Here is a 17,399-nt window from a genome sequence, read left to right on the forward strand (position 1 = left end):
GGATCTCCCAGTGGCCACACATTTTAATTCCACATCCCATTCCCATTCTGACATGTCTATCCACGGCCTCCTCTACTGTAAAGATGAAGCCACATTCAGGTTGGAGGAACAACACTTTATATTCCGTCTGGGTAGCCTCCAACCTGATGGCATGAACATTGACTTCTCTAACTTCTGCTAATGCCCCACCTCCCCCTCGTACCCCATCTGTTACTTATTTTTATACACACATTCTTTCTCTCACTCTCCTTTTTCTCCCTCTGTCCCTCTGAATATTCCCCTTGCCCGTCCTCTGGGTCCCCCCGCCCCCCCCCTGTCTTTCTTCCCGGACCTCCTGTCCCATGATCCTCTCGTATCCCTTTTGCCTATCACCTGTCCAGCTCTTGGCTCCATCCCTCCCCCTCCTGTCTTCTCCTATCATTTTGGATCTCCCCCTCCCCCTCCAACTTTCAAATCCCTTACTCACTCTTCCTTCAGTTAGTCCTGACGAAGGGTCTCGGCCTGAAACGTCGACTGCACCTCTTCCTAGAGATGCTGCCTGGCCTGCTGCGTTCACCAGCAACTTTTATGTGTGTTGCTTGTCTATTATCTCAGTTTTTGTTCTCCCAAATAAACGGCTGCCCTGATTAACCTGAACTTCTGAAGCAGAGCATGGAAGGATATTAATCCTTGATCTTGCCACTGCCATTTCAGTTGCACTGAAGCATCAGGCATTTAGGTTTGTGTTATTAGTGATCACTGCAGTATCCATCATAGATACTGATCTTTCATGGTGTCATTGATAGGGATGTCCGTAATACTCTTAATGCTATGGAAACTGAAATTGAGTCATTGGTTCCTAATACTTTTAACAAAGCAAATTTTAGCCGTATCAATATTTAAATTGAAACTTAACTCAATTGCATTATTTGGATTTTTAAAATATACTTGGCGAAAAATAAAATGCAGATCTTTTAAGATAACCACTTTTATTGTGGTGAAACCTGTCCTTATTGATTCTTTTTTGTATTTGTCCAAATCAATTGCATCAGCAGGTGGCAAGTTCTGTGTCCAAAAACTGTTAAGCTGTTTGATATGCAAGCTAACTGTCAGTAATAAATCACACTGTGGACTCACTCTTGGCTATGGTTTGATATTTAATGTCTTCAGTGCTGAATGCTCTTACTATTTGCGTGATTTGATTGAGGTCTGCAGCATCGACACAACGCTGAACACAATTGCTTGGGCCGTGGCCATTGGCTCTTGGACTGACTTTATTCACCTCAGCTGCTTGTGGCTGTGTACTCACGTTTTGGGGACTCAAAGGTTTGATGTTTAATGTTTTGTGTGTTATTTGTTCACTTTTTGTTGTTTGCGCAGTTTGTTCTGTATGTCTGATGATGGTCTTGTTGTGTAGGAGGTGTCTTTAAACGAGTTCTTTGGTGTTTCTTTGTTTTCTAGTTGTCTGTAAGAAAACAAATCTCAGGACTGTATACTGTAGACATTGATAATAAATGTACTTTGAACTTTGAAAACTCATCTGATCTGGAAGTCGTCTGTTTGTATATTGTTTGCCCGAAATCGTTTAGAAGTAAGTTTCTATAGCCAATGTGGAAGTTCCCTTTTTATCTGAGAAATTAATGCATTGTTGAAGCTGAAATGCAAAAAACTATGATTGCTGACAATCTGAAATAAAAATATTGTGAAATGCTGGAAATGTTCAGCTGGCTGGGCAGCCTCTATGGAGAGTGAAACAAACACTTAACTGTTGATGATCCTTCTTCAAGGCAAAGTAGTAATATAGTAACCATGGTAATAATACACCTCTGGGCAGTTTTACTGTTTTCTGAGTTGTTATATGGTCTTTAGTGAGATGAACCACACTGTATATTACAACAAAATATTACTTTAAAACACATGACAAAGATTCGAATTTTTGACACTTTTTGTTAATTTGGCTAGCATTGTACTGATTGTGTTCTCTCAATAATTCTCTCAAAAAGTAATAATTGGACTTTTATTAATGTGCAATTTAAACTTGATATAAATAATTAGTTAACTTTGGAAAAACCAAGAATGCATAGAATGTAGTTCATGTAAATTGCAGCATAAAATACCTTGGTAAAAAGCTCATCTCACAAACAGTCTGCTTAGTTGTAAGTTTCAGGTTAATAAACAGGTAGGTTGTCCTCTGGGAAGTGCATCTCGCAGTGAGTGTAAACACCAAGTTGGGGGCAAGCCCAAATCATTAGAAAAAGAACTTTCTTTTTGATGGTGGGCACGGAGTTGGGTGGAGGGAACTGCATCAATGACTTGGGCTGCAATTATACCATCAAAATCCAGTGTAACAGTGTTATTTAGTTGACTATGTATTGAAGCACCCATGTAACAATGAATGCATATTGTCAATGTGGATTGGTGGTTTCCACCAAATTGGTTAGATTGTTTATATTTTGACATGGTTGTGCTGAGTAAACTGTAGGTCTGTTTCTTTGTGCATTTGCTTTATATTAAATTCTTAATGTCACCTAAATTCTTTAAATAGAGCCTGCTTAATCGCTGGTAATGGAGATTTGTGCAGAGATTTCCAAAATTTTCTGTTTTGTATTTGATTAGAAAAGTGACTTTGATCATTGAGTATGTCACAGCTGTAACTTTTCCTAAAGTATCAGGGCCTCCGACAATCAAATTTTATTAAAGAAGGCTTCAGCTCTTTCATTGGATTTGTGCTTCCTATTATTTTTGGGTTGGGAAGTTGACAGCATTATTAATTACAGTTTACACAAAATATGTGGACTAAGACTGTGCTAAATGATAGATTTGGCAACACACACCAAATGCTGGAGGAACTCAACAGGTCAGGCAGCATCCTTGGAGATGAATAACAGTTGATATTTTGGGCCGAAGCCCTTCTTCAGGACTGGAAAGGAAGGGGGAAGATGCCAGAATAAAAAGGGTGGGGGGAGGGGAAGGAGGGCAAGCTAGAAGATGACTGGTGAAGCCAGACGAGAAAGAAAGCTAAAGGGCTGGAGAAGAAGGAATCTGATAGGGGAAGAGAGTGGACCATAGGAGAAAGGAAAGGAGGAGGGGACCCAGGGGAAGGTGATAGAGACATGAGAGGGAAGTAAGAGGCCAGAAAGGGGAATAGAAGAAGAGGGGAGATTTGGCAGTTCAGTAATTGGAATAATCCAGGTACTGTGGCTTGTTTCTGAGGTAAATTATCAGCTTTTCTCATGATGTTTGGAAAAAATTAAATTTTTTATTGTATTAATTGTTCACGTCTACTGTATGATTATTTCTACTTTGCTTTCTCTTCAAACTTGGTATTGAAATAAACCTGAGAAATTTTGAAAATTGCAGGCAATATCTGAAAAAATGTTACAAGTTAATATTGGTGATTACAATAATTATCCATCATTCAGTCATTTTTGTCATTGCAAGGGGCATGTAGCTAAGTTGTATTGAGTCCTGGTTAGTTTCTATTACTGCAGTTTGTTGTAAGTCCAGCTGGAGTGCAGTGGAGATTTGAATAGCATACTGAAAAACTTAGGAAGTAAGAGCCTGGATGAGGTATTTAATGGAAACCTGAGGGGGGCTTTTTCACTCAGGGTGGTGAGATAGTGGAACAAACTGCCAGCGGAAGAGGTAGATGCTGGTTTGACTGCAACATTTAAGAGAAGTTTTGATAAGCACAGTACATGGATGGGAGGCACGAGGACTACGATCCTATTGTGGAGTCAATGGATCAAGGAAATGGCACGGTATTGTAGTGGTTAGCACAACTCTATACAGTACAAGCGACCGGGGTTCAATTCCTGTCGCTGCCTATAAGGAGTTTGTATGTTCTCCCTGAGACTACGTTGGTTTCCTCCCACAGTCCAAAGGTGTACTGGCTGGTAGGTTAATTGGTCATTGTAAATTGTCCTGTGATTAGGCTAGGATTAAACTGGTGGGTTGCTGGGCAGTGCGGCTTGAAGGGCCAGAAAGGCTTGTTCCACACTGTATCTCAATAAAGCAAAATAAATAAATAATGAATAACAGTTTGGCATTGACTAGAAGGACCTGTTTATGCTGTAGTGCTCTATGACTATAATCTTGAGAGAGTTATAGATCTTTCTAAAAACAGACCACTATAAATGATTGTCCTTTCATTTGATGTTACAGTGTCAAAGAGCAGCCATGCATTCTATTTGAACTTTATGCCTTTGTGAATTTGAAATGAATTCAAACTTGGTTAAAAGTTTTTTTACTCCATCCTGTATACATTATGTTTGGAGCTGAAGGTCAATTCTGATGAGGTACATGTTCTCAGGGTTAAAATAATTCATAATGTTTGAATATCATAGATCCATCTTAATGAAGAAAAGGTAGTCTGAGTTCAGTATCTTATATAAACTGTGACATGACCGGCAAGTGCATTTCACAGCATTTGTCTGTATGCATATTCCTCTGTGTCTAGTCTAGAGGACAAGGAGGCAAGATTTTTTTTTATACACTGGTGGGTGTGTGGAACATTTAAGAAACTCCTAAGTACATGGATGATTGGAAAATGGAGTGCTCTGTTGGAGGGAAGGGCAATATTGATCTTAAGAGTAGGTTAAAAGATCCGCACAACATTGTGGGCCAAAGTCACTATATTGTGCTGTAATGTTCTGTTACAGGACATTTCAATATTTTATTAATTAATGTGCTTGTATCACCAAACTGCTGTATAATAAAGCACCTAAAACATCCAAATTCCTTTCCTGGGCTTCTGTCAACAAGTGATGTTTATAGTTAACCTTTTTTAAAAAAAATCTTCAGTGCTCCTCTTCCAAAAAACAAGTTGTACTAACATCTCACCTCTAAGCGCATTGCTCCCCCACTCCCTGAATGTGTTGATATCCCAAATCTTGTCTTCTCCTGACATATCAGATGTGACCACATTCAGTGGGGTTTCTTTTTCTGCTGTAGAATGTCCCTGATCAAAACCACATATCCCGTGTGGTTATGGTGAAAACAGAAAATGCTAGAAATATCCAGCAGGTCAAATGGTATAGTGAAAGAAACAGTTATACATTTCAGATTAATGATTCTTTGTCAACAACCTATCTTCAGCCTTCTGACACGTCGGTCACACCATTGTCTAATGCCTCCATTCATTTGTCAGTATCTTTGTTACTTTAGACTCTATGTTCCAATGCTCTTCTGATCTTGAACTTTCCAAAAATTTGAGCTTATCCAATACTCTGACTATATTCTAATGCCACACATTTGTCATGAAGATGCATTACCTTTTGGTTTAGCAAGTCCTCTACTTTAAACTCTCATCTTCACTTGTCAAATTCTTTCATAGTTCTCCTCTTGCAACTTTATCCCTGCACCACTCTAAGAACTCTGCTCAGCGTTTGGCTTCTTGCACATCCTTAGTTTTAGTGGTTTAATCCCTAAAACTAGAATTCCTGTCCTGAAAATACATACTACTTTAAGAATAATTAAGGATATTTATTTATTTGGCAATACTACATGGAAAAGGCACTTCTAGGCCAGCGAGTCACACTGCTCAGCAACTTGCATATTTTAACACGAGCCTAAACATGGTACAATTTACAATGCTCAATTAACCTGCTAACCAGTACATCTTTGGACTATGGGAGGAAACACACATGGTTCACTGGGAGAACGTACAAACTCCTTGCATACAGCACCGAAAATGGACTCCTAACTCCACAAAGCCCTGAGCAGTAATAGTGTCTCATTAACTGCTTCGCTAAAGTGGCGCCCTTTAATTTTCAGTCACAACAACCACTTTGTCGTTGGTTTAAATTTTGTTTAATTATAGATGTAGGTGTAGTTTGTTGGTGTTAAAGTTATCTTCTGCTTCTTACCATTCATAAAATTAAACCAGCTTTCTCTCACCTGAATTTTCCCAGTCTATTCAGGTATGACTCTAAATATTTACAAATCAAGAGAATTGTCATATTTGGATTTGCTTTTTAATTTGTATTTTGACTTTGATTGACCTGTTCAGCAGTTCAAGATGAATGCAGTGTTGTGTTATTAAATGAAAATTTAAAATCTGCAGATGCTTCAAATCTGAGATGAAATGGAAAATGATGGAAGCACTCAGGTAGCATCTGTGAAATGAGAAACTATTAATGTTTCAGATCCTCGACCCTTCATCAGAATTAGGAAGGAGAAAATAAGTTAGTTTTCAGAAGCAGGGTATGTGGATGGGAGCGGGTGTGGGAAACTGGTCGGACAAAGGGAATATCTTGGAAAGGTGAAGTCAAATGACTTCAAGTGGCAGCTTCAAGCTGATTAGCTCCAGTCTTTTTTCCTGCTGAGTGGCAGATGTGTGAGGTTAGAATGTTTCAAAGTGGTTTTTAGGAGTCATTCTATCTTGGCTTCCTTTTTACCACCTTGTTTTTGTGATAAGACGGGCGAGAAAAAGGGAACTCAGTTTCTGTCATTTATGTGAAGAAGTGGCCAAAAATGTGTTGAACATTTAGTACTACAGCAAGTGATTAGACTAAACTTGCAACACAGAGGCAGCGCTGAATAGATTGTACGTTGTGGCGCCAGCTAGATATGCAAACTACTTTCCATAACCAAAACAATAACTGATTTCTCTGTGTTCCTGAAGGCCAGGAAAAATGGAACTATGTGAAGGACTACATGCTGTCGCCTTTTATATTCTGTGACTTGTTCTTTGACCGTGGATGCTGGGTGCTGGTTGGGGCTGGAGAATCTGATTTTATTTATTCAACTGTCATTTTATACATGGAAAACCAGAAAAATTACCAAAAATGCCATGTGTGCAAAGTTCTTGCTCCTGCTCTAACAGCCATTAGTTGTGATGGTAATAACACTACTGATATCTGTTATCTACATGATTACTTGAAGACTAAGTCTAAACTGGTTGCCAGTCTTATGATTATTCTGATATTGTTTTTTTGTTATAAGAGGGTCCCATCATTTTAAAGGAGCAGGAGCAACACCTGTACATTTCTACTTGTGTGAAAGGACGTAACAGAAAAATGTATTCTGGGGTCAAAACTGTGTACTCACAGGAGCACAGTTTAATTGTTTCTTCAAGAGTTATGTCACTTTTTATCTTATTACACAAGCAGCTATAAAATGGAAAAGCAAAAACTGCAAATATGAAATAAAACGAAAGATACTTCAAAATATTCAGAATTAAATCCTCACTGATTTGATTTGAGTCGATGTGTTTCACTTTATTTTTCAATGTACATGTGAGATAACTAATCTCTCATCTTCATGTCAGGCAGACTTTGTCGAAGGAGAAACAGTTTGTAGAGAATGATCTAATTTTTAAGAACCTGGAGTGTAATGGATAGGCAAGTACCGCAGTACAACTGTAGGGCCACATGCTCTTATTTTCAAAGTCCTAACAATGACTGCATGTATTCCCAAAATTTCTACTGCATTCAACTTGTATATTATGTTGTGAACCACCTGTTAATATTCTTAAGTGTGCAATTATAGTTATGGTACATAAAGTAATCTCCCTCTGGTACCTTTCTCATTAGTTAAACAGAGTTCCCCATTATGTCCAAAAACATCTTTTGTCTTCCCCACAAATCCTATGCACAATCTGAACTTGCCTGTAGAATTTATTACCACAAACAATATCATGTTGATATCAGCTTGTAAATATTCTTCTTTTACCTTCCAGGTTCACCCTTCTCTTCTCCCATGGAAATGCAGTGGATTTGGGTCAGATGAGCAGTTTCTACATTGGTCTAGGCACCAGAATCAACTGTAACATCTTCTCCTATGACTACTCAGGGTATGGAGTCAGCAATGGGAAACCTTCTGAGAAGAATCTGTATGCAGACATTGATGCGGCATGGCAAGCATTGCGGACCAGGTGGGTTTTACCAGGTACTTTATTGAACCTTGTAGGAGGTCAGTACAGAAGTTTAAAAAATGTCTTATCTTGATGCAGATTACTGCATTTTTGCTAACTGGTGAGTTAGAAAGTCTAGTAAGGTGTTGGGATATTGGTATTGGCAAATCTTATTGGGATTGCATGGAGACATTTTATTTTTATTATTTTAAATTTTTATTTTATTTATTTTATTCTATTATCTGCAACTAGGGAATTAATTTAGAATAGGCAGTGGTGTTATACAGGTAACCAAAACATCCACTTTTAAACAATGTAATACTGGAAAGATGATCAAATGTTTTTTTTTTGCTCTTAAGATATTAGTTGTTAACCTGAATACATAAATTTGTGCAAACTATTATAGAAACTTTAAAAAAAGCAATTCATTAGGTACAAAGGGCCTTGATTTGATACCCCATTCAAAAGATAATTTATCATTGTCATATTGAATGATTGTTCTACATTGCAGAGAAAACTCTAATGGTACTTGCAGGCATTATGTGCTGAGTCCAGTCAGAGAACCACCATCAGCGATTTCAGAAACTTGTAGAAAAAGTTTGCTCAAATATCTAGTATCATGTATTCTTTCAGCTGACTTTGGATGAGTGCAGCTTCAACATTGCTCCTTAAACCTGTCTCCTGCCCAGGGCAAAGCAGCCTGCTTAATTGTCATCCCATGCATCTATGAAACATTCAATCTGTCCAACACACATAATGGCTGCAGTGTGGCCACTTCAAGTTTAAGTTTATTATCATCTGACTGTACATATATACAACCAAACAGTTCCACCAGACCATGGTGGGCCCACAAAACATATAACAAACACAGCTCATAAATTAAAATATTACTACAAATAAGTTAATAAAATATCATTCAAAGTGCATGTGAAGTACGCAATGCAAGTAAATTGTACCATAAGCAGCTGGCTGTCCAAGTGACGAGACCTTGGTGGTGGCAGGGTATTCATTAGCCTCATGTCCTGGGGAAGAAGCTGTTACCCAGTCTGGTGGTCCTAATCCTGATGCTCCTGTACCTCCTTTCTAACAGTAGTGGGTCAAAGAGATTGTGGGATGCGTGGTGGGGATCATCAACGATGCTTCGGGGCCTTTCGTATAAAGCACTCCTGGTAAATGACATGAATAGGGGAGAGGAGATTCCGGTGATCTATTCGGCTGTTTTTACTATCCTCTGTAGAGTCTTGTAATCCAGTGCCTTGCAGCTTCCTTGCCATGCAATTCTACAGTCCGACAGGACACTTGTTTGTGCTCCTGTAGAAAGTTGTTAGAAGCTTGCACTTAGAAAAGGCACTGTATTTGTTCACTGGTCAAGGTTAATTAGGGATGGGTATTAAGTGCAGACCTATCCACTGATCCACTGACCTTTCCTCTAAAATGAGTTTAAATTTAAAGATGCATGTTAAAAGGGATAGTTCCACAAGGGAACAAACATTTGAAAACTCTGCATTTGTCAGCCATCCTTTTTGGCAGCAGTTTTTATGTTCCAATGTAGTCATGCTGATGACCACATCTATTGCATGACAGATCCCTCACTCCACACCAACTCTGGATCAGCAAGGAAGTAGTACTTGGTGTACCTAAGAAAGAAGTAAAGATATGGTGAAGTTGCAAGACACAAAAAACAAATGGTAAACAACGCACAACAGAGATTTAAGGATTAGCTTTATATTTGTGTGGTTGTGGTTTTACTATTATTCTATACCTGCTTGTATATGCAAGGTCAGGACCTCAAAGCTGCGGAATCACCTAGTGGGCATTGGGGCAAGTCGATATGATATCGGTGGGCTAAGGGGTCTGGACTATATACATGTATATTCTGAGTTGTCATATTTTACTGATAGTCTATATGGGTTTGTTGTTTTGTGTGTGCGAGAACTGGGCCTCAAGCTGCAACGTCGGAGGTGTCGGGACTCTTCTAGTCGGTGGTTTTGATGCTGTGTGTGACTGTTGGTACTGTGTTTTGCACCTTGACCCCGTGTCATCACACTGTCTCATTTGGCTGTATTCATGATCATTCATGTATGGTTGAATAACAATTAAACTTGCAACAATTAACTGCAACAATTAACAATTAAACGTACATTGAAACAATCAGTGGAATGCATCGCTTGCTTTGGGGATGTGCTAGGGGCAGCCTGCAAGGGATACCATGTTTTCAGAGCCAACAAAGCATGCTTACAACTTACTAACCCTAACTGGAGGTCTTTAGAATGTGGGAGGAAAACAGCGCAGCCGGAGGAAAGCCTTGTGTCATGGGGAGAACGTGCAAACTCCTTATAGATAGTGGTAGGAATAGAACCCTGATTTTACAGTAATATAGAGCATTGCAGTAACTACTATACCACCGTGCCACACTGTCCATCTATTTTCTATATTTTTTAAATTCCTACCCTGCCCACTTTCACTTCAAGGCATCCAGTGGGATGAGCTACATAATCATGCTGACTTTCTTCTGTCAGTAATAGACAAGGGTGACAACTGCCTACGTGATGGTGCAGATCGGTTTCAGTGCCTTTTAATATGAAGAAAATCATGAAAGCACTTTTTCCCATCTCAACAGTGTCTAAATTTTGGAAATAATATCATTGAGTTTAGCTTTGGAGCAAAACATGACCATTTAGCATGACATAAGTAGGAGAAATCCAGAATCTAGCTAGTAGTGTTGTTATAGTCTATATTCCAATTACTTGTACATCAAAAGGTGTTAGGCTTAGAAAGCTCTTTACATGGTAATTTCTCCTGTCAGTTCCTTCCTGAGCTCCATCTTCTTTGTTGCAATCACCACTCTAGATTTGTCTTCCAGATACTTGAAAGACAAATCTAGTTAGAGAGTCAGATTGATTCACTCACTAACCCCCGTGACTACTGTCTCAATGAGTACTACTCCAGCTTCTTACTAAAATATTAGTTGACCCAACATTGTTTTATAAATAGTCATAGTCATACTTTATTGATCCCGAGGGAAATTGGGTTTCGTTACAGTTGCACCAACCAAGAATAGAGTATAAATATAGAAATATAAAACCATAAATAATTAAATAATAATATGTAAATTATGCCAGGAAATAAGTCCAGGACCAGCCTAGCGGCTCAGGGTGTCTGATCCTCCAAGGGAGGAGTTGTCAATTTTGATGGCCACAGGCAGGAATGACTTCCTATGACGCTTTGTGCTGCATCTCGGTGGAATGAGTCTCTGGCTGAATGTACTCCTGTGCCCACCCAGTACATTATGTAGTGGATGGGAGACATTGTCCAAGATGGCATGCAACTTAGACAGCATCCTCTTTTCAGGCACCACCGTCATAGTATTTCACTGGACAGGCCATTCAGCCCACTATGCTGTGTCGATCTTAACTCCAATTTATACTAAATGTCGTCGTCCTATGTACCATCCATATCCCTCCATTCCCTTCATATTCATGGACTCATGGTTCTAAATGAAAGACACTTAATCGCTACGAAACTCCCTGCTTCCACTTCTACTCCTGGTAACCTGACCTCCCTACCTTCCCCTCCCCCGTCCTGGGGAGAAGATTCTGCTTACCCAACATATGCATCTCTTTTTTTAATCACTATCAGGCTTCTTCTCAGCCTCCAGAGAGAACAACAAAAGTTTGTCCAAACTTTCCTTATAGCTTATACCCTGTCATCCAGGCAGTATCCTGGTAAACCTCTTTTGCACTCTCAAAATGTTTGTTATTACTGGCATATGTCATGAAATTTGTCATTTTGTGGCAGCATTACAGTTCAAAGCATAAAAATTACTAGTCACTAAATAAATACATATTGCATGAAAGGAATAGTAATGTAGTATTTGTTCATGGGCTATTTAGAAATCTGATGATGGAGGAAGAAGCTGTTCCTAAAATCTGCAGTGTCCGCATCCTTCCTGTAATGGTGTGACCAGAATTGCATACAGTGCTCAAAGTGCAATAAGGTTAAAGATTTATATAATTGCAGCATGACTTCCTTACTCTTATAGTCAACACCCTTTATAACGAAGGCAAATCTAGTTCGTCTTTACCACATCAACCATTTGTGTAGCTACCTTCAGTGAATTATGGACCTGGAACCCATTTGTTGTGCACTAGCTTTTGTTAGACAATGAAAAATGTGTTTCTTGTAAATATTATTTACTTGTTGCACCTCTTCCTGATTGTTTATGCATAAATAATCTGAGTTGTGAGACAACTGAATGGATAGCCTAGTACGATAAGATGGGCTCTTGACCTCACAAGCTGCCTTGTTATGGTCTTGCACTTTATCATCTAGTTGCAATGCACTTTCTCTGTAGCTGTTAAGCTTTAATCTTCATTGTGTATGCCTGTCATAATTTTAATTATGTCTTGCCTTGTACTACCTCAATGCACTGTGTAAGTACGAAAATGATTCTGGGATTGAAAAGATATGAGGAGTATTTGATGGCTCTGCTCTGTATTCACTGGAATTCAGATGGAAGATGGGTGACCTAATTGAAACCTTCCGAATATTGAAAGGCTTCCATAGAGCGGATATGGAGAGGTTGTTTCCTCTGGTGGGAGAGTTTGAGACCAGAGGCCACAGCCTCAGAATAGAGGGGTGCCTTTTTAGAACAGTGATGAGGAAGAATTTCTTTAGCCAGAGAGTGGTGAATCTGTGGAATCCATTGCCACAGTTGGCTGTGTAGGCTGTGTCTTTAGGTATATTTAAGGTAGAGATTGATAGATTCTTGATTAGTTGGGGCATGAAGGGATATGGGGAGAATGCAGGAGATTGGTGCTGAGAGGACAAATGGATCAGCCATGATGAAATGGTAGAACAGACTTGATGGAGCAAATGGCCTAATTCTGCTCCTACATCCTATGGTTTTATAATTGAACTGTATGAACAGTATAACAAGACAAGATAGTTTCTATATCTTGGTGCATGTGTCAATAATAAACCAATTTCAAATTCAATTCAGTTTTTTCTAATCTTGTTTTTCCTTGGCTATTCCCCATGCTACAAAGGAGGTAAAACTATGAGATGTGGTCAGTAGCATTTCCATGTTTCCTCCCCTTTCTGTCCATGTCCATGTAGGTTAAACATAAATACCAGTTTGAAAGGGCATCAGTCACGAATCTGCTTTGTGGTAATGTACCTGTCACAGATGCTACTACTGAACTGCTTATTCTAGATATATGATATCAAAAAAAGATTACACAACCAATTTTCTATTCAGTTACCAGGGTCACTGCTACTTGTGTTACAAATCTGATGACTGACTTGTTATTTTAGTGGTGTCATTTTATTTTAGCAATTTCATTTTATTTCCAGTTTTGGATGAGATAAAGTTTTGTCTGTCCAGTTTCCACACTCATTTGCTTATTGACTCAGAATTCAGTGTCTAATTGTTTACTTTCACATTGAAAGCAATCAGAAAATAGCTTATTTTAAAGTGAAAGTTAAGTGAATGTTTCCTAATAATCATTTTCAATCCTGTGTTCACTAACATAAGTAACACACACTGGAGGAACTCAGCAAGTCAGGCAGCATCTATGGAGGGAATAAGCAAATGGCGTTTTGGGCCAAGACCCTTCATCAGGACTCACTTATATAAATTGCCTTGGAATCCAGTAATTCTTTCTCTTAAAGCTTTTGCCTCATTTTGAGATCCGAGTCTGAGCCCACTGTTGATCCCTGGTTCTAATCAGAATCTGAATCAGGTTTAATATCACTGGCATATGTTGTGAAATTTGTTATACGGCAGCAGTACATAAAACATAAAAACAGTAAATTACAGTAACTGAAAGTAACGACTCAGGAAGAAGCTATTCCTGTATCGTTGAGTGTGTGCCTTCAGGCTCCTGTACCACCTCCCTGATGGTAGCAATGAGAAGAGGACATTTCCTGGGTGATGGGGATCCTTAATGATGGATGTCGCCTTTTGAGGCATTGCTCCTTGAAGATGTCCTGGATGCTGAGGAGGCTAGTGCCCATGATGGAGCTGACAAAGTTCACAATTTGTGCAGTGCCCCCCCACCCCCCAATACCAGACAGTGTGCCACCAGTTAGAATGCTCTGCACGATACATCTTGGAGTGGTAATCACACTAACACTGGTGGGTATGGGCTTCAGAATTCCTTCTGAAGCCTTTTTTGCATCTTCACTTCTTTTGCATTGGTAATTGGTTTATTATTGTCACATGCACCAACATACCCTGCAATTTATTTTCAGTTATTTTTGAATTTGTTTGCACTACTACCTATAGACACTTGCTATAAAACCAAATCCAATTATAACAGTCAATCCTCGGACATTTCCATAGTTACCAGCCTTGGCTGTCAAAGTGTTACATCAGGTAATGTGTGAAAGGGTGATTCACTGCTTTCCGTCTCCATCTCTAAGCTGACTTAGAAATGGCATCCAAGCTGCAGTCTCCATAGCACCACTAATACAGTTTTTATTAAGAGATACAACATGGCAACAGGCCCTTCCAGCCCAACAAACTCATGTCACCCACTTCACACCCATGTGACCGATTAACTCACTAACCCCTATGACAATGTCTTTAGGATGTGGGCGGAAGCTTAGGCAATCACGGGGAGAACATACAAACTCCTTACAGACATGGTGGAATTTAACGCAGGTCGTTGGTGCTGTAATAATGTTACGCTTAGTTTGTTTTTTGGATTAGTCGTTTATATTGTTCATAGATGTAGAAAGGGGGCTGATATTAACATCAGAGTGAGAGACCATTTTACCATATAATTGTATGAATGACATTAAACAGAGTTATATAGCACAGAAACCGCATCTATGCAGACCATTTTGCCATCTATACCACAGCTTCCCAACCTTTTCTTATGCCATGGACCAATACCATTAACCGAGGGGGTCTATGGATCCCAGGCTGGGAATCCCTAATCCATACTGATCCCACTTGCCCACATTAGGACTATGTAAATGTCTCTTAAATGTAGTGACTGTATCTCATTCCTCTACATGCTCTGGCAGCAAGTTTCAGATATTCTACAAAAAGAAACCATTACCTTTTAAAGCTCCTTTGACTCACCTTATGCCTTATTCCTTAACATTGTTGTGGAAGGAAAAGAGTAAAAAACATGGCTGCCATAACTTACAGCCAATCCTTTTTGTGCCATTGGCAATGTGTTCTTTCCCCACTCTATCTTTCATTGATTTCAGTGAAATAAATTCTGTGCAGCTGTATACTGTTCAAAGTAACTCCTTCTGCCGTGCAAAAAATCATCAATCAGCTTGAAGTATACTGCAAAGTCAAAGCTAATGACCAGGTTGTATTAAGCATGACTAATGCAATCACTATTCAAAGACACACCTGTCACCCTTCTCTATACACATTATCCTTACTTCTGGCTAATTATCTTTTGAGAGATTATGAATTGATTAAATTAGCTTTAGCTGGCCCGAAGGAATAACAAGTGTTCCATTTTATCCCCAGAAGAACAACTGTGAAGCCTTGTGTTCTATAACCTGATATTTAAAGATTTAAAATATAACCAAGACAATACGTGTCATAACTTTTGCAGCTCTTTTGGAATTCCTCAGCTGAGACTTGTAAACATATCTGTACCAGCAGACTGACATTTTTGTTGCAATTGCTCAGAGAGCTTGGATTATTTTTGGGGTGGGCAGCAATTGCTGTTGAGATGCAGATGTAGAAGTTAATAAACTTGCTCACCCTCCCAATGAAACTAGTTAAGCTAGCATTTGAAGCAGGAAATTGGTATACTGTTGCTTTGTCCTGTTTGGTTGAAATTTAGTTACCTGATGTGAGGGCAGATTTGAGAGGTGATGCAGTCTTAAGCCTGTGTGTGTGTGTGTGTGTGACAAAATGTGAAAGGTGAGTAACTTCGTCATTGCAATGATGAGCTGGTTGAAGGGGTAACGTGACAAAGGAAATGGGGTTGGAAAAAAAGCAAGTCTCTTATTTGTTGAATCGCAAAAGGCGGCAAAGCTAGAGATCTGAAATAAAAAATGTGGAAAGTATTCAGGTCAGGAGCTTCTGTGGGAAGAGAATCAAAGTCAACATTTCAGGTTTGTTGTAGAGAAATACAGCACTGAAACAGGCCCTTTGGCCCATTTAGTCCATCCCAAAACCATTTAAACTGCCTTCTTCCATTGACTAGCACCAGGAACAGAGCCCTCCATGCCCCTATTATCTGTGTACCCATCCAAACTACTCTCAAACTCGTATGCACCACTTTATGCTAGCAGCTTATTCCACACTCTCACAACACTTTGACTGTAGAAGTTTTCCCTTGTGTTCCCCTTAAACTTTTCTCCTTTCACCCATAACCCATGACTTCTAATTGTAGTCCTACCCAACCTCAGTAGAAAAAGCCTGCTTGCATTTACTCTATCTATACCCTGCATAATTTTCTATACTCTATCAAATCTCCTCTCAATCTCCTGCATTCTAAAGAATGCAGTCCTAACCTACCCAATCTTTCCTTATAGTTCAGATCCTCCAGACCCGGCAACATCCTTGTAAACTTTCTCTGTACTCTTTTGACCTTGTTTACAGCTTTCCTGTAGGTAAGTGACCAGAACTGCACACAGTACTCCAAATTGGGCTTCACCAACATCCCCTCTCCTGTACTCAACACATCGATTTATGAAAGCCAATGTGTCAAAAGCTTTCTTTACAACCCTATCTATCTGTGGTGCCACTTTCAATGAATTATGGACCTGTATTCCCAGATATCTTTGTTCTATCACACCCCTTAGTGCCTTACCGTTCATTGTTTAAGACTTGTACTGATTGGTCCCACTGAAGTGCAAAAATTCACACTTGTCTGCATTAAATTCCAAGTGCTGTTTTTCAACCCATTTTTCCAGCTGATATAGATCCCTCTGAAAGCCATGATAGCCTTCCTTACTGTCCACTACACCCCCAGTCTTGGTATCATCCACAAATTTGCCGATTTAATTAACCATATTATCATCCAGATCAATGATCTTGATGACAAATAATAAAGGACCCATACCAATCCCTGGGACACACCACTAGTCACAGGCCTCCAGTCAGAGAGGCAACCCTCTACTACCACTAGAAAAGGGCTTCTCCCACAATGCCAATGTCTAATCTAATCCAATTTACTACCCTACCCTGAATGCTGAGCGACTGAACCTTCTTGACCAGCCTCCTATATGGCTTACTGAAGTCTGTGTAGACAACATCCACCACCTTCCCTTCATCTACTTTCCCAGTAACTTCCTCAAAACCTTAGGCTTGGTTAGACATGACCTACGAAGCTATGCTGACTGTCCTTAATCAGTCCATATCTATCTAAGTACTTGTGTATCCAGGCCCTTAGAATACCTTCCAATAACTTTCCCACGACGATAAGGTCATAAGACACAGGAGCAGAGTTAGGCCATTTGGCACGTCGAGTCTACTCCGCCATTGAATCATGGCTACTCCTTTTTTCCCCCCTCCGCCCCACTTCCCAGCCTTCTCCCTTAACCTTTGATACCATATCCAATCAAGAACCTATCAAGCCCT

General features: G+C 39.5%; 1 protein-coding gene across 1 annotated transcript in view; it reads left to right on the plus strand.

Moving 5' to 3' along the window:
• The window catches only part of LOC140188113 (alpha/beta hydrolase domain-containing protein 17B-like), an 83,501-nt gene that overhangs the window by 29,410 nt on the left and 36,692 nt on the right, over positions 1-17,399 (plus strand). The window contains exon 2 of the mRNA XM_072244074.1: positions 7,661-7,855. Within this exon, the coding sequence (XP_072100175.1) occupies positions 7,661-7,855 (195 nt within the window). The remainder of the gene's footprint in view (positions 1-7,660; positions 7,856-17,399) is intronic.

The sequence above is a fragment of the Mobula birostris genome, chromosome 26 (assembly GCF_030028105.1).
Source record: "Mobula birostris isolate sMobBir1 chromosome 26, sMobBir1.hap1, whole genome shotgun sequence".
Lineage (NCBI taxonomy): Eukaryota > Metazoa > Chordata > Chondrichthyes > Myliobatiformes > Myliobatidae > Mobula > Mobula birostris.